The 24,846-nt window shown below is 52.3% G+C and overlaps 1 protein-coding gene across 1 annotated transcript in view; it reads left to right on the top strand.

The window, feature by feature from the left end:
• The first annotated feature begins 280 nt into the window (after positions 1–280).
• Positions 281–24,846, top strand: part of LOC140430973 (inactive serine protease PAMR1-like) — a 355,125-nt gene continuing 330,559 nt past the window's right edge. The window contains exon 1 of the mRNA XM_072518823.1: positions 281–440. Within this exon, the coding sequence (XP_072374924.1) occupies positions 374–440 (67 nt within the window). The 5' untranslated portion in view covers positions 281–373. The remainder of the gene's footprint in view (positions 441–24,846) is intronic.

Raw genomic sequence — 24,846 nt, 5'->3', positions numbered from 1 at the left:
GCGGACAACAAAATTCCAGTTGTGTGATCATAATAAGAAAGGTTCAAACAGTCAGTGTGAGGTATACTACAACAAGAGGTTTGTGTGGCTGTTAAAGGCACATCTAACTTTGAACAGTACATTTGCTGCTTTCTGTGTGCCTGCTCAAGACAAGCCAGCTTTAATGGAAAGGTTGGAGCCCCTGCTGAGGATGATGTCATACATTTCTCATGTGAGAGTTGTCTGTGTTTTTGAATGATTTAAAAAAATCCTGTGGTAGGAAACTATCTGGGGTTCCGTAGTGTATCTTGGGGAATCGTGTGAAGGAAAAACACTGACTGTAACATTAAGGGGAGACAACCTGAAGGGTGAGAGGAGCTGCTGTCTGAGCAGGATGTTGGTCTGGACAGTACTAACTCTACTTATGCTCCAAATGCCAAGTGCCTTAGCTCTGCCGAAAGGTAAGGCTCAAACAATTGAATGCATGAAAGTAGACTTATCTCAGCAGTACAGAGTCAACCAGCATTGGATCCGAGCAGCAGTGAGCTGGAGTGCCACAGGGAGCTCTGGGCAGGCTTGAATCAGGGCTTCATTTGGAGCTCCGACCAGCATTGAAAAGATCTTCAAGCAGCATAAAACAGGGCACTTAGGCAGGGCCGGGAGCTCGGAATGGCATTGAGGCAGGGCAGGGATCTCGGAGCAGCAGTGATGCAGGGCCGGGAGCTCGGAGCAGCAGAGAGGGAGGGCAGGGAGCTCGGAATGGCATTGAGGCAGGGCAGGGAGCTCGGACCAGCAGTGAGGCAGGGCAGGGATCTCGGAGCAGCAGTGATGCAGGGCCGGGAGCTCGGAGCAGCAGAGAGGGAGGGCAGGGAGCTCGGAATGGCATTTAGGCAGGGCAGGGAGCTCGGAGCAGCAGTGATGCAGGGCATGGAGCTCGGAGCAGCAATGAGGCAGGGCATGGAGCTCAGAATGGCATTGAAGCAGGGCCGGGAGCTCGGAGCAGCAGAGAGGGAGGGCCGGGAGCTCGGAACGGCATTGAGGCAGGGCAGGGAGCTCTGAGCAGCAGTGAGGCAGGGCAGGGAGCTCGGAGCAGCAGTGAGGCAGGGCAGGGAGCTCTGAGCAGCAGTGAGGCAGGGCATGGAGCTCTGAGCAGCAGTGAGGCAGGGCAGGGAGCTCGGAGCAGCAGTGAGGCAGGGCAGGGAGCTCGGAACGGCATTGAGGCAGGGCATGGAGCTCTGAGCAGCAGTGAGGCAGGGAAGGGAGCTCGGAACGGCATTGAGGCAGGGCAGGGAGTTCAGAGCAGCAGTGAGGGAGGGCATGGAGCTCAGAACGGCATTGAGGCAGGGCCGGGAGCTCGGACCAGCAGTGAGGGAGGGCCGGGAGCTCGGAGCATCAGTGAGGCAGGGCATGGAGCTCAGAACGGCATTGAGGCAGGGCCGGGAGCTCGGACCAGCAGTGAGGGAGGGCCGGGAGCTCGGACCAGCAGTGAGGGAGGGCCGGGAGTTTGGAGCAGCAGTGAGGCAGGGCATGGAGCTCAGAACGGCATTGAGGCAGGGCCGGGAGCTCGGAGCAGTAGTGAGGCAGGGCCGGGAGCTCGGAGCAGTAGTGAGGCAGGGCCGGGAGCTCAGAGCAGTAGTGAGGCAGGGCCGGGAGCTCAGAGCAGTAGTGAGGCAGGGCCGGGAGCTCGGAGCAGTAGTGAGGCAGGGCCGGGAGCTCAGAGCAGTAGTGAGGCAGGGCCGGGAGCTCGGACCAGCAGTGAGGGAGGGCAGGGAGTTCGGAGCAGCAGTGAGGGAGGGCAGGGAGCTCGGAGCAGCAGTGAGGCAGGGCCGGGAGCTCGGAGTAGCAGTGAGGCAGGGCAGGGAGCTCGGAGCAGCAGTGAGGGAGGGCAGGGAGCTCGGAGCAGCAGTGAGGGAGGGCATGGAGCTCGGAGCAGCAGTGAGGGAGGGCAGGGAGCTCGGAGCAGCAGTGAGGGAGGGCAGGGAGCTCGGAGCAGCAGTGAGGGAGGGCAGGGAGTTCGGAGCAGCAGTGAGGCAGGGCCGGGAGCTCAGAGCAGTAGTGAGGCAGGGCCGGGAGCTCGGACCAGCAGTGAGGCAGGGCCGGGAGCTCGGAGCAGCAGTGAGGGAGGGCCGGGAGCTCGGAGCAGCAGTGAGGGAGGGCAGGGAGCTCGGAGTAGCAGTGAGGGAGGGCAGGGAGCTCGGAGTAGCAGTGAAGGAGGGCAGGGAGCTCGGAGTAGCAGTGAGGGAGGGCATGGAGCTCGGAGTAGCAGTGAAGGAGGGCATGGAGCTCGGAGTAGCAGTGAAGGAGGGCAGGGAGCTCGGAGTAGCAGTGAGGGAGGGCAGGGAGCTCGGAGCAGCAGTGAGGGAGGGCAGGGAGCTCGGAGTAGCAGTGAAGGAGGGCAGGGAGCTCGGAGTAGCAGTGAGGGAGGGCAGGGAGCTCGGAGTAGCAGTGAGGCAGGGCCGGGAGCTCGGAGCAGCAGTGAGGGAGGGCAGGGAGCTCGGAGCAGCAGTGAGGGAGGGCATGGAGCTCGGAGTAGCAGTGAGGCAGGGCCGGGAGCTCGGAGCAGCAGTGAGGGAGGGCAGGGAGCTCGGAGCAGCAGTGAGGGAGGGCAGGGAGCTCGGAGTAGCAGTGAAGGAGGGCAGGGAGCTCGGAGCAGCAGTGAGGGAGGGCATGGAGCTCGGAGCAGCAGTGAGGGAGGGCAGGGAGCTCGGAGCAGCAGTGAGGGAGGGCAGGGAGCTCGGAGCAGCAGTGAGGGAGGGCATGGAGCTCGGAGCAGCAGTGAGGGAGGGCAGGGAGCTCGGAGCAGCAGTGAGGCAGGGCCGGGAGCTCGGAGTAGCAGTGAGGGAGGGCAGGGAGCTCGGAGCAGCAGTGAGGGAGGGCCGGGAGCTCGGAGCAGCAGTGAGGGAGGGCCGGGAGCTCGGAGCAACAGTGATGCAGGGCAGGGAGCTCGGAGTAGCAGTGAGGGAGGGCAGGGAGCTCGGAGCAGCAGTGAGGGAGGGCAGGGAGCTCGGAGCAGCAATGAGGGAGGGCAGGGAGCTCGGAGCAGCAGTGAGGGAGGGCAGGGAGCTCGGAGCAGCAGTGAGGGAGGGCAGGGAGCTCGGAGTAGCAGTGAGGGAGGGCAGGGAGCTCGGAGCAGCAGTGAGGGAGGGCAGGGAGCTCGGAGCAGCAGTGAGGGAGGGCAGGGAGCTCGGAGTAGCAGTGAGGCAGGGCCGGGAGCTCGGAGTAGCAGTGAGGCAGGGCCGGGAGCTCGGAGCAGCAGTGAGGGAGGGCAGGGAGCTCGGAGTAGCAGTGAGGGAGGGCAGGGAGCTCGGAGCAGCAGTGAGGGAGGGCAGGGAGCTCGGAGCAGCAGTGAGGGAGGGCAGGGAGCTCGGAGTAGCAGTGAGGCAGGGCACAGTGAGGCAGGTTGGGGGGGGGGTGCTGGGAGCAGCAGTGAGGCAAGGCAGGGAGCTTGGAGCAGCAGTGAGGCAGGTCAGAGGGCTCTGAGCAGCAGTGAGGCAGGTCAGAGGGCTCTGAGCAGCAGTGAGGCAGGTCAGAGGGCTCTGCGCAGTAGTGAGGCAGGGCAGGGAGCTCAGAGCAGCAATGAGATAGAGCAGGGAGCAGTGAGACTGGGCATGGAGTTCGGAGTAGCAGCGAGGAAGGCAGGGAACTCAGAGCAGCAGTGAGGCAGGGCAGGGAGCTCTGAGCAGCAGTGAGGCAGGGCAGGGAGCTCTGAGCAGCAGTGAGGCAGGGCAGGGAGCTCTGAGCAGCAGGGAGACTGGGCATGGAGTTCGGGGTAGCAGCGAGGAAGGCAGGGAGCTCGGAGCAGCAGTGAGGCAGGGCAGGGAGCTCAGAGCAGCAGTGAGGCAGGGCAGGGAGCTCTGAGCAGCAGTGAGGCAGGGCAGGGAGCTCTGAGCAGCAGTGAAGCAGGGCAGGGAGCTCGGAGCAGCAGTGAGGCAGGGCAGGGAGCTCGGAGCAGTAGTGAGGCAGGTCAGAGGGCTCTGAGCAGCAGTGAGGCAGGGCAGGGAGCTCTGAGCAGCAGTGAGGGAGGGCAGGGAGCTCAGAGCAGCAGTGAGGCAGTGCAGGGAGCTCTGAGCAGCAGTGAGGCAGTGCAGGGAGCTCCGAGCAGCAGTGAGACTGGGCATGGAGTTCGGGGTAGCAGCGAGGAAGGCAGGGAGCTCGGAGCAGCAGTGAGGCAGGGCAGGGAGCTCGGAGCAGCAGTGAGGCAGGGCAGGGAGCTCAGAGCAGCAGTGATGCAGGGCAGGGAGCTCTGAGCAGCAGTGAGGCAGGGCAGGGAGCTCCGAGCTGCAGTGAGCCACCGCTTCACACACAACTACAAACAGTAGTCAGTCAGAGCTTGGGGATCTGTGCAGCAGAGAGCCAGAACTTTAGATGGATTACTGAGAAACAGTGAGCTAGGGCTTCGAATCACACTCTGAGAAGCAGAGAGCCAGGAAGCGTAGAGCTCCCAGCTCGAGCTGTCGATATGGCCCGGAGCATTGCTGGGTCCGTGGCCGTGCATGCGCACGGCGGCAGCCTGCAGCGGCCGTGCCGTGCTTCATGGTGGATGCAGCCCACGGATCCGGACTGCAAAAATTGTCCCCCCCTTCGGCCCGCGTGTGCCCCGGAACCCCCCCCCCCCCCCCCCCCCCCCAGTGCCCTGGGCCAAAATTTGGCAGCTGGATCTTAATGTGGATAAGTGTGAGGTTATCCATTTTGGCTGAAAAAGTACAAAGGCAAATTATTATCTAAATGGAAAGCAGATTCCAAATGCGCCTGGGCGGAGTGATCTGGTTGTCTTTGTTCATGAATCACAGAAAGTCGGTATTGTCATGTGAGAGTACCTTTAAGAAATGGGTGTTTAAGAAATGTACCTTTAAGAAATGGGTGTTTATCAGTGATGTCAGAGTGTGGGTGGAGCTGGGCTGTCTGTCAGCTTTTTACTTTCGTTTTAGGCTGTTTGCTGCAGGGTGTGTTTTAGTTTCGATTTCAGTGTTGGAGCTGAAGCCAGACAGAGCAGGTGTACTGTTGATCTCTCTGCCATGAAAAGACTATCTCTTGATCATTTGGTGAATTCAAAATTATAAATGTTTTCAGTAGTGAATGTAAACCTAATGAGCTTCTGTTAAAAGGTGTTTCTTTTGTCTTCTGGATGTTGTTTGGGAAGTTATTAAGGATTACTTAGTGTTGTATTCTTTGGGGCTTTATTTGAATTGATGGTTGCTAAGATGTTCACTGTATGTTTTAAAAAGGTTAACTTGTGTTCATAGAATAAACATTGTTTTGCTTGAAAAATACTTTCTGATTTCTACTGTACCACACTTGTAGAGTGGGCCGTGTGCTCTCCATACCACAATTTATTAAAAGTTGTGGGACAGGTTGTGGTAGTATGTATTGGGGGTCATGTGGGACTGGAAGCCCTAATGTCATTGGCTGACAGATCCCGGGTCCTGGTTGGCCGTTGACCTCTAGCTCCGCTCTGAAGGCGGAGTATAAGAAGCCGGAGTCCTCCCCCGCAGGCTAGTCTACTATTGAGCTGCGGGGGAACAGACACACTTAATAAAGCCTCATCGACTTCACTCTATTCGTCTCACGGAGTCTTTGTGCGCTACAATTTATTAAGCGTGCCTAAAAAGGACTATGGAGCTCAGGATCATTCCGGAATGCCTGAGGATCAGCCCCCACGCAGTGAACGCGGCAGCAGCCTTCAAGCACTGGCAGACTTGCTTCGAGGCCGACCTCAGAACGACCACCGGCCGGGTCACAGAAGACCAAAAACTACAGGTCCTGCACTCGAGGGTGAGCACGGAGATCTTCTCCCTCATCGAAGACTCGGAGGATTTCCAGACGGCGTTCGCAGCACTGAAAAGTCTCTATGTCCCCCCAGTTAACCAAATCTACGCTCGCTACCAGCTCGCGACGAGACGGCAAGGTCCCGGAGAATCGATGGACGAATTCTGCGCCGCGCTGCTGATTTTGGGACGAGCCTGAAGCTGCCCTTCGGTGAACGCAAATGAACACACGGACATGTTAATGCGCGATGCTTTTGTGGCAGGTATGAATTCCTCCCAAATCCGCCAAAGACTTCTAGAAAGAGAGTCGCTAGGACTCTCAGAGGCCCGGGCCCTAGCAGCCTCCCTAGACGTGGCCGCGCGTAATACCCGCGCCTACGGCCCCGACCGCTGTGCAGCCCATTGGGCTCCGTACGTACCCGTCGCGACAAACCCACCCCCCCCCCCCGGACACCCCACAGGCTTGCGCGGTCCAAACGCCGAGTCGCACCGGGGGCGCCCGCTGTTATTTCTGCGGCCAGGCGAAACACCCCCAACAGCTTTGCCCGGCCCGAGCAGCTATCTGCAAGAGCTGCGGGAAAAAGGGCCATTACGCGGTTGTGTGCCGGTCCCGCGAGGTCGCCGCTGTCCCGGGAGAACAGGGAGCCCTGCAAGCTGTTTGCGCGCCCCAACCCCCCCAGCACGCCATGTACGACCCGCAGGCGCAGCCGCTCTGGGTCCCGACCACCGCGGTCCCAGGAGAACAGGGAGCCCTGCACGCCGCTTACGCTCCCCAACCCCCCTCCCCGCACCCCATGTACGACCCGCCGGCGCTACCGCTTTGGGTCCCGGCCACCACTCTCCACGGAGAAGAGGGAGTTTTGCGCGTCCCTAACGCCCCCCTAACCCCCACCCCGCGCCCCACGTCTGACCCGCCGGCGCCACCAACTTGGGTCCCGACCACCGCTGTCCCCGGTGAGGGAGCCCCGCGCGGTCCTAGCGCTCCCCAGCCCCCCCAGCGCCCCATGTGCGACCCGCAGACGCCGCCATTTTGGGTCCCGGCCACCACGAGGGGAGGAAGGGCGCCGCCATCTTGGACCGCCCCAGACCTGTACGAAGCTTGGGGGCGGCCATTTTGTCCACCCCGCCGCCATCTTGTGACCCCCCCAGCCACGTGCGATGTATGGGGGCGGCCATTTTGTCGATCCCCGACGCCATCTTGGACGGCAACAACGGACCCCACTCCGCTACTACAACCACGTCTCGCTTCAATTACGCTCGATCAAGCTCGGCCCCGGACACTCCAGACGACGACGACAACGGTGCTAATAAACGGCCACGAGACGCCATGCCTAGTCAACTCCGGGAGCACGGAGAGCTTTATCCACCCCGACACGGTAAGACGCTGTTCCTTGACCACCTATCCCAGCGCACAAAAGATTTCCCTAGCTGCAGGATCCCACTCCGTACAGATCCAAGGATTCTGCATAGTTACCCTAACGGTGCAGGGGAGGGAGTTCAAAAACTACAAACTAAACGTCCTTCCCCAACTCTGTGCCCCCACCTTGCTGGGATTAGATTTCCAATGCAATCTACAGAGCCTTACGTTCAAATTCGGCGGCCCAATACCCCCACTCACTATCTGCGGCCTCGCAACCCTCAAGGTGCAACCCCCGTCCTTGTTTGCGAACCTCACCCCGGATTGCAAACCCGTCGCCACTAGGAGCAGACGGTACAGCGCCCAGGACCGGACCTTCATTCGGTCCGAAGTCCAGCGGCTACTAAAGGAGGGCATAATCCAGGCCAGCAATAGTCCCTGGAGAGCGCAGGTGGTAGTAGTGAAGACAGGGGAGAAACAAAGGATGGTCATAGACTATAGCCAGACCATCAACAGGTACACACAACTAGACGCGTACCCTCTCCCCCGCATATCCGATATGGTCAATCGGATTGCCCAATATAAAGTCTTCTCCACCGTGGACCTCAAGTCCGCCTACCATCAGCTCCCCATCCGCCCAAGTGACCGCAAGTACACAGCCTTCGAGGCAGACGGGCGATTATACCATTTCCTACGGGTCCCTTTTGGCATCACAAACGGGGTCTCGGTCTTCCAACGGGAGATGGACCGAATGGTTGATCAACATGGGTTGCGGGCCACGTTCCCGTACCTCGACAATGTAACCATCTGCGGCCATGATCAGCAGGACCACGACGCTAACCTCCAAAAATTCCTCCAGACCGCCAAAGCCTTGAACCTCACGTACAACGAGGACAACTGCGTTTTTAGCACCAATCGGCTAGCCATTCTGGGCTACGTAGTGCGCAATGGGATAATAGGCCCCGACCCCGAACGTATGCGCGCCCTCATGGAATTTCCCCTCCCGCACTGCCCAAAAGCCCTGAAGTGCTGCCTGGGGTTCTTTTCATACTACGCCCAGTGGGTCCCCCAGTACGCAGACAAGGCCCGCCCCCTAATACAGACCACGACCTTCCCTCTGTCGACAGAGGCTTGCCAGGCCTTCAGCCGCATCAAAGCGGATATCGCAAAGGCCACGATGCGCGCCATCGACGAGTCCCTCCCCTTCCAGGTCGAGAGCGACGCCTCCGACGTAGCTCTAGCAGCCACCCTTAACCAAGCGGGCAGACCCGTGGCCTTTTTCTCCCGGACCCTCCACGCCTCAGAAATCCGCCACTCCTCAGTGGAAAAGGAAGCCCAAGCCATAGTGGAAGCTGTGCGACATTGGAGGCATTACCTGGCCGGCAGGAGATTCACTCTCCTCACGGACCAACGGTCGGTAGCCTTCATGTTCGATAATGCACAGCGGGGCAAAATCAACAACGACAAGATCTTAAGGTGGAGGATCGAGCTCTCCACCTTCAACTATGAGATTTTGTATCGTCCCGGAAAGCTGAACGAGCCGTCCGATGCCCTATCCCGCGGCACATGTGCCAACGCACAAATTGACCGCCTCCAAACCCTCCACGAGGACCTCTGCCACCCGAGGGTCACTCGGCTTTTCCACTTCATCAAGTCCCGCAATCTCCCATACTCTTTAGAGGAGGTCCGTGCAGTCACAAGGGACTGCCACATCTGCGCGGAATGCAAACCGCATTTTTTCAGGCCGGATGGAGCGCACCTGATTAAGGCTTTCCGCCCCTTTGAACGCCTCAGTCTCGATTTCAAAGGGCCCCTCCCCTCCACCGACCGCAACGCATATTTTCTTAATGTGGTGGACGAATACTCCCGCTTCCCTTTTGCCATTCCCTGCTCTGACGTGACCGCGGCCACAGTCATTAAAGCCCTGAACAGCATCTTCACACTGTTCGGTTACCCCGTATACGTCCACAGCGACAGGGGGTCCTCTTTCATGAGTGACGAGCTGCGCCAGTTCCTGCTCAGTAAGGGCATAGCCTCAAGCAGGACGACCAGCTACAACCCCCGGGGGAACGGGCAAGTAGAGAGGGAGAACGGCACGGTCTGGAAGACCGTCCTACTGGCCCTACAGTCCAGGGACCTCCCAGTTTCACGGTGGCAGGAGGTCCTCCTGGACGCTCTCCACTCCATCCGGTCGTTATTATGTACGAGCACTAATCAAACGCCTCATGAGCGTCTCCTTGTCTTCCCTAGGAGGTCCTCCTCTGGAACGTCGCTGCCGACCTGGCTGGCGGCCCCAGGACCCATCTTGCTCCGAAAGCATGTGCGGGCACACAAGGCGGACCCGTTGGTCGAAAGGGTTCACCTCCTCCACGCAAACCCGCAGTACGCTTACGTGGAGTACCCCAACGGCCGACAGGACACGGTCTCCCTGCGGGATCTGGCGCCCGCCGGCAACACACACACCCCCCCGACACCATTCACCCAACCCCCCCCCCCCCCTTCCTGCCACCGCCGCACCCCGCGACCGCCCCCTTCCCAGGAGGATCGGTTCCCCTCCCCTCAGGCCCGACCAAGAATAAAGCCCAAGCTGAAACCGTAAGGCTCCCGGAGACGACAACACCGGTACAAGCACCACCACCACCACCGGGGCCGAGGCGATCGACACGGACGACCAGACCGCCCGACTGACTCGTGGCGTCGATCTAAATCAAAATATGGACTTTTCACAAGAACATTTTGCTTTTCTCCCTATACCCTCTGTAAATAGTTGAAACAGGACAAAATTGTACAATACTGTATTGCCATGTGAATGTTTTTTTTTCCTCCCAGGACAAGCCCTGTAAACCCTTACCACCATACGAAGCATCACCCCGCTGGGTTCATTTTTGACAAGGGGTGAATGTGGTAGTATGTATTGGGGGTCATGTGGGACTGGAAGCCCTAATGTCATTGGCTGACAGATCCCGGGTCCTGGTTGGCCGTTGACCTCTAGCTCCGCCCTGAAGGCGGAGTATAAGAAGCCGGAGTCCTCCCCCGCAGGCCAGTCTACTATTGAGCTGCGGGGGAACAGACACGCTTAATAAAGCCTCATCGACTTCACTCTATTCGTCTCACGGAGTCTTTGTGCGCTACACAGGTGAACTCCATGATACATTTTGGGATTCTCTAAACCCTGGTCCATAACAGTCTGCAGGTACAGCATGTATTAAAAAATACAAGTAGAATTTTAGCGTTTATTGTATAAGACTGGAGTATAAAAGTAGAGAAGTGTTGTAATTGTATAGGGTGTTGGTGAGACCACATTTGGAGTATTGTGTTCAGTTTTGATCTCTTCACTTGAGGAAGGATGTGGTGACACTGGAGGCAATTCAGAAGAGGTTCACCAGATTGATTCCAGGGATGAAAGGATTGACGTATGAGGAGAGATTAAACAGTTTGGGTTTATACTTGCAGGAGTTTAGAAGAATGAGAAAGAATCTGCTCGAGGTACATAGAATACTATCAAGGATTGATAAAGTAAACATAGACCAAATGTTCCCCCTTGTGGGGAAATCTAGAATGAGAGGTCACAGATCTAGGTTAAGAAGTGGCAGATTTAAAACTGAGATGAGGAGGAACTTCTCGCAGAGGGTGGTGAATTTGTGGAACTCACTGCCCCATAGTGGGTTGGAGTCTGAATCATTAAATGGTTTAAAGGAGATAGATATATTTCTGATTTAAAAAAAACAGGTTAAAGGGATATGGGGAACAGGTAGGGAGGTGTATTTGAGACCAGGAAGAGATCAGTCATGATCTGATTGAATGGAGGAGCAGGCTCGAAGAGCTGAATTGCCTACTTCTGATTCCTATTTCCTAAACTCTCTCTTCTCACCACCCTTTGCACCCAATCTTCCTCATTCCTACACTTTGCTCACGCTCTCTCTTTTCCTCCCACCCCTCGACTCTATGTCTCTTTCTCCCCCAACTGACTGCAGTCCGCTGTCCACTCACTGCCTCCCCGTGTCCACTGACTGCAGTCCCATGTCCAATCACTGCCTTCCCGTGCCCACTCACCACAGTCCCGTGTCCACTCACTGCCTTCCCGTGTCCACTGACTGCAGTCCCGTGTCCACTCACTGCCTTCCCGTGTCCACTCACCACAGTCCCGTGTCCACTCACTGCCTTCCCGTGTCCACTGACTGCAGTCCCGTGTCCACTCACTGCCTTCCCGTGTCCACTCACCACAGTCCCGTGTCCACTCACTGCCTTCCCGTGTCCACTGACTGCAGTCCCGTGTCCACTCACTGCCTTCCCATGTACACTCACTGCCTTCCCGTGTCCACTCACTGCCTTCCCATTTTCCACTCACTGCAGTCCCGTGCCCACACACTGCCTTCCCGTGTCCACTCACCACAGTCCCGTGTCCACTCACTGCCTTCCCGTGTCCACTGACTGCAGTCCCGTGTCCACTCACTGCCTTCCCGTGTCCACTCACTGCCTCCCCGTGTCCACTCACTGCCTTCCCGTTTTCCACTCACTGCGTTCCCGTTTTCCACTCACTGCCTTCCCGTGTCCACTCACTGCCTTCCCGTGTCCACTCATTGCCTTCCCATTTTCCACTCACTGCAGTCCCGTGCCCACACACTGCCTTCCCGTGTCCACTCACAGCCTTCCCGTGTCCACTCACTGCCTTCCCGTTTTCCACTGACTGCCTTCCCGTTTTCCACTCATTGCAGCCCCGTGTCCACTCACTGCCTTCCCGTGTCCAATCACTGCCTTCCCGCGTCCACTCACTGCCTTCCCGCGTCCACTCACTGCCTTCCCGCGTCCACTCACTGCCTTCCCGTGTCCACTCGCTGCCTTCCCGTGTCCACTCACTGCCTTCCCGTGTCCACTCACTGCAGTCCCGTGTCCACTCACGACAGTCACATGTCCACTCACGACAGTCCTGTGTCCACTTACTGCCTTCCCGTGTCCACTCATTGCCTTCCCATTTTCCACTCACTGCAGTCCCGTGCCCACACACTGCCTTCCCGTGTCCACTCACTGCCTTCCCGTGTCCACTCACTGCCTTCCCGTTTTCCACTGACTGCCTTCCCGTGTCCACTCATTGCCTTCCCGTGTCCACTGACTGCAGTCCCGTGTCCACTCACTGCCTTTCCGTGTCCACTCACTGCCTTCCCGTGTCCACTCACTGCCTTCCCGTGTCCACTCACTGCCTTCCCGTGTCCAGTCACTGCATTCCCATGCCCACTCACCACAGTCCCGTGTCCACTCACTGCCTTCCCGTGTCCACTCACTGCCTTCCCGTGTCCAATCACTGCCTTACCGTGTCCAATCACTGCCTTCCCGTGTCCACTCACTGCCTTCCCGTGTTCACTCACTGCCTTCCAGTGTCCACTCGCTGCCTTCCCGTGTCCACTCACTGCCTTCCCGTGTCCACTGACTGCAATCCCATGTCCACTCACGACAGTCCCATGTCCACTCACGACAGTCCCGTGTCCACTCACGACAGTCCCGTGTCCACTCACGACAGTCCCGTGTCCACTCACTGCCTTCCCGTGTCCACTCACTTCAGTCCCGTGTCCACTCACTGCCTTCCCGTGTCCACTGACTGCAGTCCCGTGTCCACTCACTGCCTTCCCGTGTCCACTCACTGCCTTCCCGTGTCCACTCACTGCCTTCCCGTGTCCAGTCACTGCATTCCCATGCCCACTCACCACAGTCCCGTGTCCACTCACTGCCTTCCCGTGTCCACTCACTGCCTTCCCGTGTCCAATCACTGCCTTCCCATGTCCACTCACTGCCTTCCCGTGTCCACTCGCTGCCTTCCCGTGTCCACTCACTGCCTTCCCGTGTCCACTGACTGCAATCCCATGTCCACTCACGACAGTCCCATGTCCACTCACGACAGTCCCGTGTCCACTCACGACAGTCCCGTGTCCACTCACTGCCTTCCCGTGTCCACTCACTGCCTTCCCGTGTCCACTCACTTCAGTCCCGTGTCCACTCACTGCCTTCCCGTGTCCACTGACTGCAGTCCCGTGTCCACTCACTGCCTTCCCATGCCCACTCTCTGCCTTCCCGTGTCCACTCACTGCCTTCACGTGCCCACTCACTGCCTTCTCGTACCCATTCACTGCAATCCCACGTCCACTCACTGCCTTCCAATGTCCACTGATCACCTACCAATGGCCACTGATTGCAGCCTCCTGTCCACTCTTTGCCTTCCCCTGTCCATTCACTTCCTTCCCGTGCCCACTGACTGCAGTCCCGTGTCCACTCACTTCAGCGCCTTGTCCACTCACTTCAGCCCCGTGTCCACTCACTGCCTTCCAATGTCCACTGACTGCAGTCCCGTGTCCACTGATTGCCAACCCATGTCCACTCACTGCAGTCCCGTGTCCACTCACTGCAGTCCCGTGTCCACTCACTGCAGTCCCATGTCCACTGACTGCAGTCCCGTGTCCACTCACACTGCCTTCCAGTGTCCACTGACTGCAGTCCCGTGTCCACTCACTGCCTTCCAATGTCCACTGACTGCAGTCCCATGTCCACTGATTGCCAACCCGTGTCCACTCACTGCAGTCCCGTGTCCATTCACTGCAGTCCCGTGTTCACTCACTGCAGTCCCATGTCCACTGACTGCAGTCCCGTGTCCACTCACACTGCCTTCCAGTGTCCACTGACTGCAGTCCCGTGTCCACTCACTGCCTTCCAATGTCCACTGACTGCAGTCCCGTGTCCACTCATTGCAATCCCGTGTCCACTGACTGCAGCCCCGTGTCCACTGTTATGGGCCAGGGTTTGCAGAACCCCAAAGTGTATCATGGAGTTCACCTGACCCACAACATTTAATAGATTGTGGAATGGGGAGCACACGGCCCACTCTACAGGTGTGGTACAGCAGAAATGGAAAAGTATTTTTTAAAGCAAAACAATATTTATTTTATGAACTCAAGTTAATCTTTTTAAAACATACAGTGAACATCTTAGCAACCATTAATTCAAATACAACCCCCAAAGAATACAACACCAAGTAATCCTTAAACTGTCCTTTTAACATCCAGAAGACTTTTAAAAAAACTTTAAACAGAAACACATCAGGTTAAAGTCACTACTGAGAGCAGTTATTAGTTTTAAATCACCAAAGGATCGATTTACAGTCTTTAGATTACAGAGCGAGAGACTCATACACCTTCTGACTGAGACTGCAGCTGTCCAGCTCTGAAAACGATACAAAAACGCACCCTGCAGCAAACAGCCTGAAACAAAAGTAAAATGCTGACAGACAGCCCAGCTCCACCCACTCTCTGACATCACTGCAGTAATAAACACCCATTTCTTAAAGGTACTCTCAACACAGATATTTATATACACACCCATTTATAAACACCCATTTCTTAAAGGTACTCTCATATGACACCACTGACTGCAGCCCCGTGTCCACTCGCTGCTTTCCCAAGTCCACTCACTTCCTTCCCATGCCCACTGACTGCAGTCCCGTGTCCACTCACTTCAGCCCCATGTCCACTCACTTCAGCTCCGTGTCCACTCATTGCCTTTCAATGTCCACTAACAGTCTCTTGTCCACTCACTGGCTTCCCATGTCCAATCATTGCCTTCCCACATCTACCGACTGCAGTCCTGTGTCCACTGACTGCAGTGTCTGCTCATTGCCGCCCCATGTCCACTCATGGTCGCAAATCTTGTGGCCTCTAAGCCCAGACCATTCAAACAATAATGTGGTGCCTTGCCTTGAGCATGTTGCTTGCTTGCAGCAGCTATGCTTAATTGTTTGATCTTCTTTTCCCTTTTCCCTGAGTCTGTGCAGACATGTGGGCATTTGGTACAAATTAATTGTTGCCCATGCTGTAACAGATTCGCACATGAATGTGCGCATTAAGGAGTTAAGGTGCTAAAGCCTCCTCTTTGGCATTTGACATGTGTTGGCAGTTCTCAGCCAAGCCTTGAACTCTATGTCTTCAGCTGAAATTATTAGGATTGCCCTTCAATTGGCCCAAATTCATCGATTCCTCCCATATACCCACCCTAGACAATTTGTTCCAAGCGTTATTTTTCAGCTGCATCATTTCAACATTTTGGTCATCGTGGTGGTGCTGCGATTTGGCTGGACAATTTGCTTTCAACCTACCCCCTCATTCCACACATGCCCCTCCTATTCTTCTCTGTCCTCATTGGATTCTAATTTCCCTTTCATTTGATCATTTTCTTGACTCCTATTACTATGGAGCCAATGTCTATGTATATATATTATATATATATATATTGAAATTCCCTTCTTCCCCATGAACCATACACTGTTGATGTCCCCATGCCTTTTGACAAGTTGTCTCCTATTCTTGAGGCCAGCTGCACTGTGTCTTTCCGGCAACCCTCCCCATGGGATGATCCATTATCCACCCCCATCTTACCAACTCTCAATATATAAAATGCAGATGCGTCCCCTGACTGTGGCTGTCTGATCAGCTGCCTCGTACCAATGCTCCAACCATCAGAACCAAAGTCTGTAACTGACTGGCCATGCCTTGCACATCATGCTGTGTACGAGTGTCACTGCCCAGTGAGGCCTTCTCCTCCCATGACCAAAACATGCATGCCACTTAGAGTCCTTTATCATGGCTCATTCAGCACCCAGCACTGTTGTTTGAGTCTGCCACCAACAGTGTGGCTTTACACTACTACTATCTTATGCAGTTTTGACAACACCTGCTCGTTCCCCACCTTCCCTCTCGTGTTCCAGGCAGCCCCCCCCCCCCCCCCCACCCCTCCTTCACCAGTGATGTCTCTGGCTATCCACCTTCCCTCCCGTGTTCCATTCATTCCTTTGCAATGTTGTGTTTTGTTGCTAACTTGCTGTTGTCTCTTAATTTGGCTCTGTTTAATTATGTTTGCTCAAGTGTCGGCAGGTATCTTTCGATACCGCCACAAGGTTCAAAACTGAATACTAATCAAAGACTCGATACACCAGTTAAGAAGTTCAAAAGCAATGCTCATTTATTTACACACAGTCAAATCTACTCCTGCATCAAACTCTACAACCTAAACGATCACTATTACTAAAAGCCTATACTTAGCTTTGGGTGCCCACTCAGTCAGAGGAACAATGGCCGGTGCTTGGTTCTGAGGCTGCTGGGTCGAGCTGTTTACAGGATAGCAATTAGGAGCGTCTATCTCGTAGCGTGCGTTGACTTGGAACTTACTTGGTCTGGCGTAGCTTTGGCAGGTCTCTCTTCGCTGAGAGGCAAGGCTAAGAGAGCGATTCTCTCTTGGGGAGTACTTTTTATACTCAAAAGGGCTTTGCGCGCTTTTGGGCGGGCCTTGAACTTGGCCCCAATTAATTGGGCCATTTCCCAATCGTTCTTATCGATTTTCCTCCAATAGAGGGGTGGGTTCCCTGGTTGCTGGGCGTGTCCTAGGTGGCCGTTGGTTTGCTTTGTTTTAGTCTCCTCTGGCGCCGGGGTGATTGTCTTAGCATTGTTTACCTAAATGTTGCCTTATATTCCCGGGGATGGCTCATTAGTATGTAGATGGTTCTGCAGTATCGGTCTTGTCTGAGCGCTACAGCTCTAATCAACAGACAGACCTTGCACCTGCTTGCTTTTTCGGTATTGTCCAATAATCCCTGCATTCTTTGCAAGTGTCCATTTTGTAATCGTGACGCGGCCACCCCAGATGGCTACAGTTTCTGTTTTCCCCCTCCCTTCTGGTATTGCCTTCTGTGCACCAGCCCTGGTGCAGCTTCTGAATAGCACTGAAATTCCTCAGCAACATTGTTAAAGGCAGGCGAAAGCAGAGTCTGCATATCTCAGAGTCGCTGGTGAAGTGTGACATGAAGGTCACAGGTATATTATGGATGGTAGTGAAACAGACCTGGTGTCCTGGCAAATATTTGTCCCATAATCAACTTCACCATTTGTCACACTTATACGCTTTTTTGTGCAGCAAGTATTGGTTCTGCAGTGTTATATTGTGTTATTACCGTTCAAAAGGATTTCACTTGCTGTGGAGTACTTTGGAATATCCCCATATCATAAAACATATTACACGGGTGCAAGCTCATTGTTTCTAAGAATGCTATTCTTCATACAGTATTTAACGTGTTATTCTTTGTTTAGTATATCCTTCATGTTATTCTCTATAATGTGTACTCAGTGTTTTTCTCCATATAATACACACATTTTATTCCCGCAGAATTGCACAATGTATTTACCCATCATAAAAACATGGAAATTAGGAACAGGAAGAGACTATTTTGCACCCAAGCCTGCTCCGCCATTCAACATGATCATTTCTGATCCTTTATCTCAATTCCATACTCCAGCGCTTTCCCCTATCTCTTGACACCTTTAGAGTCTGGAATTCTATCTATTTCCTTTTTAAATATATTCAGTGATTTGGCCTCGACGGCCTTCTGTGACAGAGAATTCCACATGTTCATCATCCTCTGAGTGAAGACATTTCTCCTCATCTCAGTCCCAAATGGCCTACCCTGCCTCCTGAGACTGTGACCCCTTGTTCTAGACTCCACCTCAGCCCCCAGCCTGCGGAAACAACATCCCTGAATCCAGTCTGTCTAGCCATGCCAAAACTTTACATGTTTCAACTAGATTCCCTCTCCTTTTAAATTTTGGTGAATTAAAGACCTAATCTCTCCTCATACTTACAACAATCCGACCATCTCCGGAAACGTCTGGTGAACCTTCGCTGCACTCCCTCTATGGCAAGTATATCCTTTCTTAGATAAGGAGACCAAAACTGCATACAATACTCCCGGTATGGTCTCACCAAGGCCCTGTACAGCTGGAGGAAGACATCCTTGTTCATGTACTCAAATCCTCTTGCAATGAAGGCCAACAAACCATTTGTCTTCCTAACTGTTTGGTGTGTCTGCATGCTTGCTTTCAGTAACTGGTGTACGACAACACCCAGGTTCCTTTGTACATCAACATGTCCCAATCTATAACCATTTAATTAATACTCTGCCATTCTGTTTCTCTGTCCGAAGTGAATAACTTCGCATTTAACCTGCCATCTGCATCTGTCACGTATTTGCCCACTCACTCAACTTGTCTAAATCACCTTGCAACCTCTTAAGATCCTCCTCACCACTCACCTTCCCATCAAGTTTCATCTCGTTAGCAAATTTGGAAATATTGCAACTGGTTCCCTGATCCAAATCATTGATATATGTTGAGAATAGCTGGGGCCCAAACACTGATCTCTGCAGGACCCAACTAGTCCCGGGACCCTGCCCCTTCAAAAAATACCCATTTATTCCTACTCTGTTTCCTGTCTACTAACCAGTTTATACAATTGTTATTCTTCATGTCAGACATAACTGCCCTGCAATGCTTTTAATTATTTGTCATCCTGCCCTAGCAGTAGTTACTTGACCAGGAACCTCATTATAAACTATTCATTAATCTACACTGAACTGTACAAAAGTGCTCCCTGTGTGCCTTATGTTGCCCTATTACGTTGTTTTTTTCATGTGCAAAATGATCTGTTTGAGCTGCACGCAGGAAAATAATTTTCATTGTACCTCGGTACACGTGACAATAAAGAAACATGTGACAATAAAGAAATCCAATCCAATCCTCAGAAACACCAGCTACTGTCATCAATTCTCTTTGCTCTGAGAGTGAAATTAATGCACTGGTACTTGACTCTGTGATTAATGAGTGCTCTAGAGTTGTCATACCAGTGACCAGGTAAGAATACTGGGCAGTTCGTGTTTGTACTTATTTCAGCAGTGACAATATATTTTGCACTGTGTTGAACCCAGCAGTAATGAATAAACACCAATTAAGTCATTGTCTGAACTCCAAGAATGACTCAGAGAAGGCAGTCAGCCACTTTCCATTTCTCTTTCGCAGCCCAAAACATGTGTACCATAAAGTATATTTGAAAGAAATGTCAGGCAGAATGTTATACTCTTCTCTGTTGCAAGTTTGGAACTGGGAAGAGCATTTAATTGAACAAAATGACAGCCTACCCCCACTTTCCCATCCCACCTCACCCCTATTAAGTCTTTTCTGGAAAGAACAGCTTTCCTACCCTGCTGACAATTGAGACCCTTAAATGGGCCACTGGTATTAACCCAGCGGCGGCCAGCCTGTTACTGTGGAGGGTGCACAACATTCAAACCTGTGAAGTTTGCTTGAGACATCCCAGAGAGGTCCCTCATTCAAAGACACTCAGTATCTGATTGAGTGATCTGACATTAGGAACTGGAGGGAGCCCACTGAAAGCCAACTTACTGCTGATGCCCTGACCCCCTTTGCCCCTCCCACCATAACCCATCTCTGGCCTGGGTCGCTCCACCATCCTGGGTCTCCAGTTGGTATATTTCCCACAACAGCCAATCCCTTCCTGGTGGCGCTGCTGAGCAAAAGATTGCTTGCCTCTGATTGACTGGCGGCTCTCGATGGGTGGGACTTTCCACCCTCAGAGTCCTGCTCTGTGAAAAGTCCACTGACATCTCGACCAGCTGATTCGCTAAGACAGCAGGTTATCCCAGGAGGAGACCACACTGATCTCTCACTGGTTCTCCAGCCAGTAATTAAGAACCCACCCCCATTATAAAATTTTATCTGTCGAGGCAGCACATAGAGTGTATGTGAGGAGCTTGGAAACTGCACGAGAGTGCAGTGAGAAATCTGAATACCAGCTTGGAGTTTTGAGCTCCTGATTCAAAACATCAGGATTCAAAAGTGGAAGCAACTGATTGAGTGAGTACATTCAGTAAATGTACATTCAGTACTTTTATCATTTATAAGGTATTTATTTTGTGCATTATAGTTTATAAGAGCTATATTCTGTAGTAACGAGGACTAGGCAGGAAGGGTCCTAAAGTCATTGGCGTTATTTGATTTTAAGTATCTTCCAAAAGGTTTTATTTAAAGGGTTAAGTCATGGCAGGAAAACTCAAAGCTGTGGTGTGCCCCCCCTGCTCTAAATGAGAAGCTGTGAGCATTTCTACTGCCCGCGGCCAGCAAGTGTGCAGGAGGTGTTTCTATTTGCAGCCCCGAGAAGCCTTGGTTTTGGCACTAGGGCAGCGGCTGGCAACGCTGGAGCATCTGCGAGGCAGAGAGTATAATGGATAGCACGTATCAAGAGTGGTCACACCGTAGGCTAAGACGCCATAGGCGGGAAGGGAATGAGTGACCACCTGACAGAGCAAGAGGACTAGCTAGGCAATGTAGGAATCTCCTAAGACCATTCCCTTGCAAAACAGATATACCGCTTTGGATACAATTGGGGGGATTGGCCTCTCCGGGAAAAGGAGCGATAGCAAATTTGTTGCACCATGGTTGGCTCTGCTGCACGGGAGAGGGGTAAAAAATGTGGGAATGCAATAGTTATAGGGTATTCAATTGTAAGGGGAATAGATTGACATTTCTGTGTCCGAAAACGAGAGTCCAGGATGGTTTGTTGCCTCCCTGGTGCTAGGGCCCTGCAGCGGCTAATCAGTATTTAGGAAATTGAGACAAAAAGGAAAAAGCAAAAAGTTGAATTGCTGGTTAAAGAGGAAATTAATGCAATAGTGAGGAAGGATATTAGTTCTGATGATGTGGACTCTATATGGGAAGAGCTGAGAAACACCAAGGAGAAAAATACCTTAGTGGGGGTTGTATATAAAGCCCAAACTGTAGTGGTTGGATTGGATTAGATTGGAGTTGTTTATTGTCACGTGTACCGATGTACAGTGAAAAGTATTTTTCTGTGAGCAGCTCAACAGATCATTAAGCACATGGGAAGAAAAGGGAAGAAAAGAAAATACATAATAGGGCAACACAAGGTATACAATGTAATTGCATAAGCACCGGCATCGGATGAAGCATACAGGGATGTAGTGTTGAGGGTGGCATTAATCAGGAAATTAGAGACACATGCGATAAACAAACATCTGTAATTATGGGCCACTTTAATCTCATATAATTTGGACAAATCAAACCATAACTATACCATAGAGGAGGAATTCCTGGAGTGTGTACAGATGTTTTTTTGGACCAATACATTGAGGAACCAACCAGAGAATGGGCCATCCTAGAATGGGTATTGTGAAATGAGAAAGGAATAACTAGCAATTGTCCCTTGGGGATGGGCGACCATACTATGCTAGAATTGTTCATCAAGATGGAGAGTGGGCGTAGTTGATTCTGAGACTAGGGTGCTAAATCTAAATAAAGGAAACTATGATGGCATGAGGCGTGAGTTGGCTATGATAGGTTGAAAACCGATACTGGCTATTCCACTCCACTAACGGCCCAGTTGCTATTGTGTACCACGGCAAATAAATTTGATAAACACTGGAGGATTGTGTCGGAGGACCCGCAGAAATCAATGGAGGAAGCCTTGGCCCCCATCCGAGTGGCTCTGTGAAGCCCATGGAGCCACAATAAAAGGCATCCTTTCGACACACAGTGGTCAGATTGCCTCACTGGAAGTGGAGATGTGTTTGATGGCCAAAGCGAAAAGGTAATTAAAGGCCAAGGTGAATGATCTAGAGATTCAGTCCAGCCAGGAGGCAAAACATTCAAATTGTGGGGCTGTCAGAAGGGATGGAAGGCCCAATGTCCATGGAGTACTTCACAGAGATGTTCAGTAAGATGGTGGAGTAGGGTGGATTCACGCCCCTCCTGAGCTGGACCGAGAATACCGTACACTCCAGCAGAGGCCTCATGCGGTAATAGTGAAATTACTCCATGCGGTAATAGTTAAATTCCATAACTTCAAAGCGAAACAATGGGTTCTGAGATGGGCGAAGAGGAAATTAGTACATTAGTGAGGAACAGAGCTGGTGAAGAAGAGGGCTGCGTTAAATATAGCCAAAGCCATTCTGTACAAAAGTGGAGATCGATTTGGTGTGGTGTACCCGGCTCAGTTAACGATGACTTTCGATGGAAAGGACTATTTATTTGATGTTCCCGGAGAGGTGGACTGATTTGTTAAGAAACGGGGTTGGGCACGGTGTGATTGAATTTTTGGGTGTTGGGAACAGGCATGTTGAATTGTTGCATTGATGGGATTCCATTCTTGTTCTCGCATTTTGGGGTTTATTTCTATGTTGTGTTCTGTTTCGCCTGTTATGATATTTAGCTCCCTTTTGGAATACATTGGTTTGTGGGGGATTAATATTTTTCTGTTTGTAACCTAAGAGTTAGTTAACGGGAGTGGTTGTTTAAGGGTTGACTGCAGCTCATTTACTGCATCATTCTCTTTCTCTCCTGTAAAATTTCCCCTGAAAATCCACCTGCGAACTGGAAGCAGTTCAGGCTGCACTTTAAGCTCTGTTCCCTGTCTTCGCTAGCTCCCATCTGCAAAAATTACCTTTTTCTGCCAGCGGGTTTGGACTCAGTAAGGCATGGGAGGGGAAGGGTCTGGATCGGCTTGGAGACCTGTTAGTGGAGGTTTGCTAGTTTTAAGGAGTTGCCAGAGACATTTCAATTGCCTGGTTCCGGTCTTTTCAGCTTTGTGATTTGTTTGCACAAGGCTTTCTCCTCCTTTCCGTTGGCACCACCCTCTTCTACGTTGAAAGAGGATTTTGTGTTTGGCTGTGTCTGATGGGACTATTTCGAGCATAAATGGCCAGATCCTCTCAGTGGATTCAGCTTCGTTGAGTGAGGTGAGGACGAAATGGGAGGGTGAATTGGGTCCCATTCTAGATGGTGAGATGTGGCGTGAGACCCTTCACAGGGTCAACTCCATGTCTTCATATGCTTAGAGTTTGATTCAATTCAAGCTGGTGCACAGAATGCATCTGACTAAAGCGAAGATTGGTGGATTATTCTCTGGGGTGGAGGATAAGTGTTAGTGCTGCTCTTGGGGCCTGGCTAACCACAAGCACATGTTCTGGTCTTGTTCCAAGTTGGTAAGCTTCTGGGCCTCTTTGTTTAACACCATGCCAGAGGTTATCCATGTAGATTTGGATTCATGTCCGCTGATGGTCACATTTGGGGTGTTGGTGCTTCAGATGGGCGTGAAACATAGAAACAGAGAGGATAGGAGCAGGGCGAGGCCATTTGGCCCTTCGAGCCTGCTCCGCCATTCATCACGATCATGGCTGATCGTCCAACTCAATACCTAATCCTGCTTTCTCCCCATAACCCTTCACCTCAAGTGCCATATGTTATAAGCGAGGTGTTTTCAGAACCCCAAAATGTATCATGGAGTTCAACCAACATCTCCCTTTAATGGATTGTTGCTTTTGAAGCACATGGCTTGTTCTCCAGGTGTGATATTACAATTATGGACACGTGGGTTTTTAAACACAAAAAAATGTTTATTCCATGAACTCAATCAACCTCTTAAATGAATATTGGATCTCTTAACATCCCTTACTTCAAAGATAACCCCGAAAATATTACAACACCAAGTAATCCTTCAGTTATCCCTTTCAACATCCATGAGACTTAACACCTTTAAACAGAAACACATCAGGTTAAAGGCTTTACTATTATGAGTTTAAATCATCCAAATGATCCAGAGATAGTCTTTCATGGCAGAGATCACAGCAGATCCAGCTCACTGGAAAACACAGACACACACCCAAGCTCTTTTCCTCAAAACTGAAACTTCAAAATGGCTGAACTGAGCTCAGCTCCACCCACTCTCTGACATCACTGTTTTCTTAAAGGTACATTGCTTAAACATCCATTTCTTAAAGGTATTCTCACATGACACATATCTCTCTTGGATATATTCAATGTCTTCGCTTCAACTACTTCCACAGGCTCAGACTGTGACCTCTGGTTCTGAACACACCATCATCAAGAACATCCTCCCTGCATCCACTCTATCTAGTCCTGTTAGAATTTTCTAAGTCTCTATGAGATCTCCCCCATTCGTTTGAACTCCAGCGAACACAATCCTAACCTCGTCAATCTCTTCTCATGCGTCAGACCCGCCATCTCCGGAATCAGCCTGGTAAACATTCGCTGCATACTCTCGAGAGCAAGAACATCCTTCCTCAGAAAAGGAGAGCAAAACTGTGCACAATATTCTAGGTGTGGCCTCACCAAGGGCCTGTATAATTGCAACAACACATCCCTGCTCCTGTACTCGAAATCTCTCGGAAAGAAAGCCAACATACCATAAGCCTTCTTTACTGCCTGCTGCACCTGCATGCTTATCTTCAGCGACTGGTGCACGAGGACACCCAGGTCCCTCTGCACACTCCCCTCTCCCAATTTACAGCCATTCGGATAGTAAACTGCCTTCTTGTTTTTGTTTCCAAAGTAATAATAATCTTTATTATTGTCACAAGTCGGCTTACATTAACACTGCAATGATGTTACTGTGAAAAGTCCCTAGTCGCCACATTCCGGCACCTGTTCGGGTACACAGAGGGAGAATTCAGAATGTCCAAATTGCTTATCAACACGTCTTTCGGGACTTGTGGGTGGAAACTTGTGCGTCACCCGGAGGAAACCCACGCAGATGCAGTGAGAATGTGCAGACTCCACACAGACAATGACCCAAGCCGGGAATCGAACCTGGGACCCTGGCGCTGTGAAGCAACAATGCTAACCACTGTGCTACTGTGCCGCTCACCTCACATTTATCCAAATTATACTGCATCTGAATTTGATTTGCCTGTCATAATATCCACTCATGTATATAATGAGATGCAGACAGGCAGTGATTGACACACAGGATGATCAGTAAGCATACAACACAGCACAGCCAATCACCAGACAGGACACTACCACTATCAAGCCAGAGGGCACTAGGTTTCCC

The sequence above is a fragment of the Scyliorhinus torazame genome, chromosome 10, assembly GCF_047496885.1.
Source record: "Scyliorhinus torazame isolate Kashiwa2021f chromosome 10, sScyTor2.1, whole genome shotgun sequence".
Taxonomy (NCBI): Eukaryota; Metazoa; Chordata; class Chondrichthyes; order Carcharhiniformes; family Scyliorhinidae; genus Scyliorhinus; species Scyliorhinus torazame.
The sequence above is the reverse complement of the archived record's forward strand: the minus strand, read 5'-3'. Positions and strand labels throughout refer to the sequence as shown.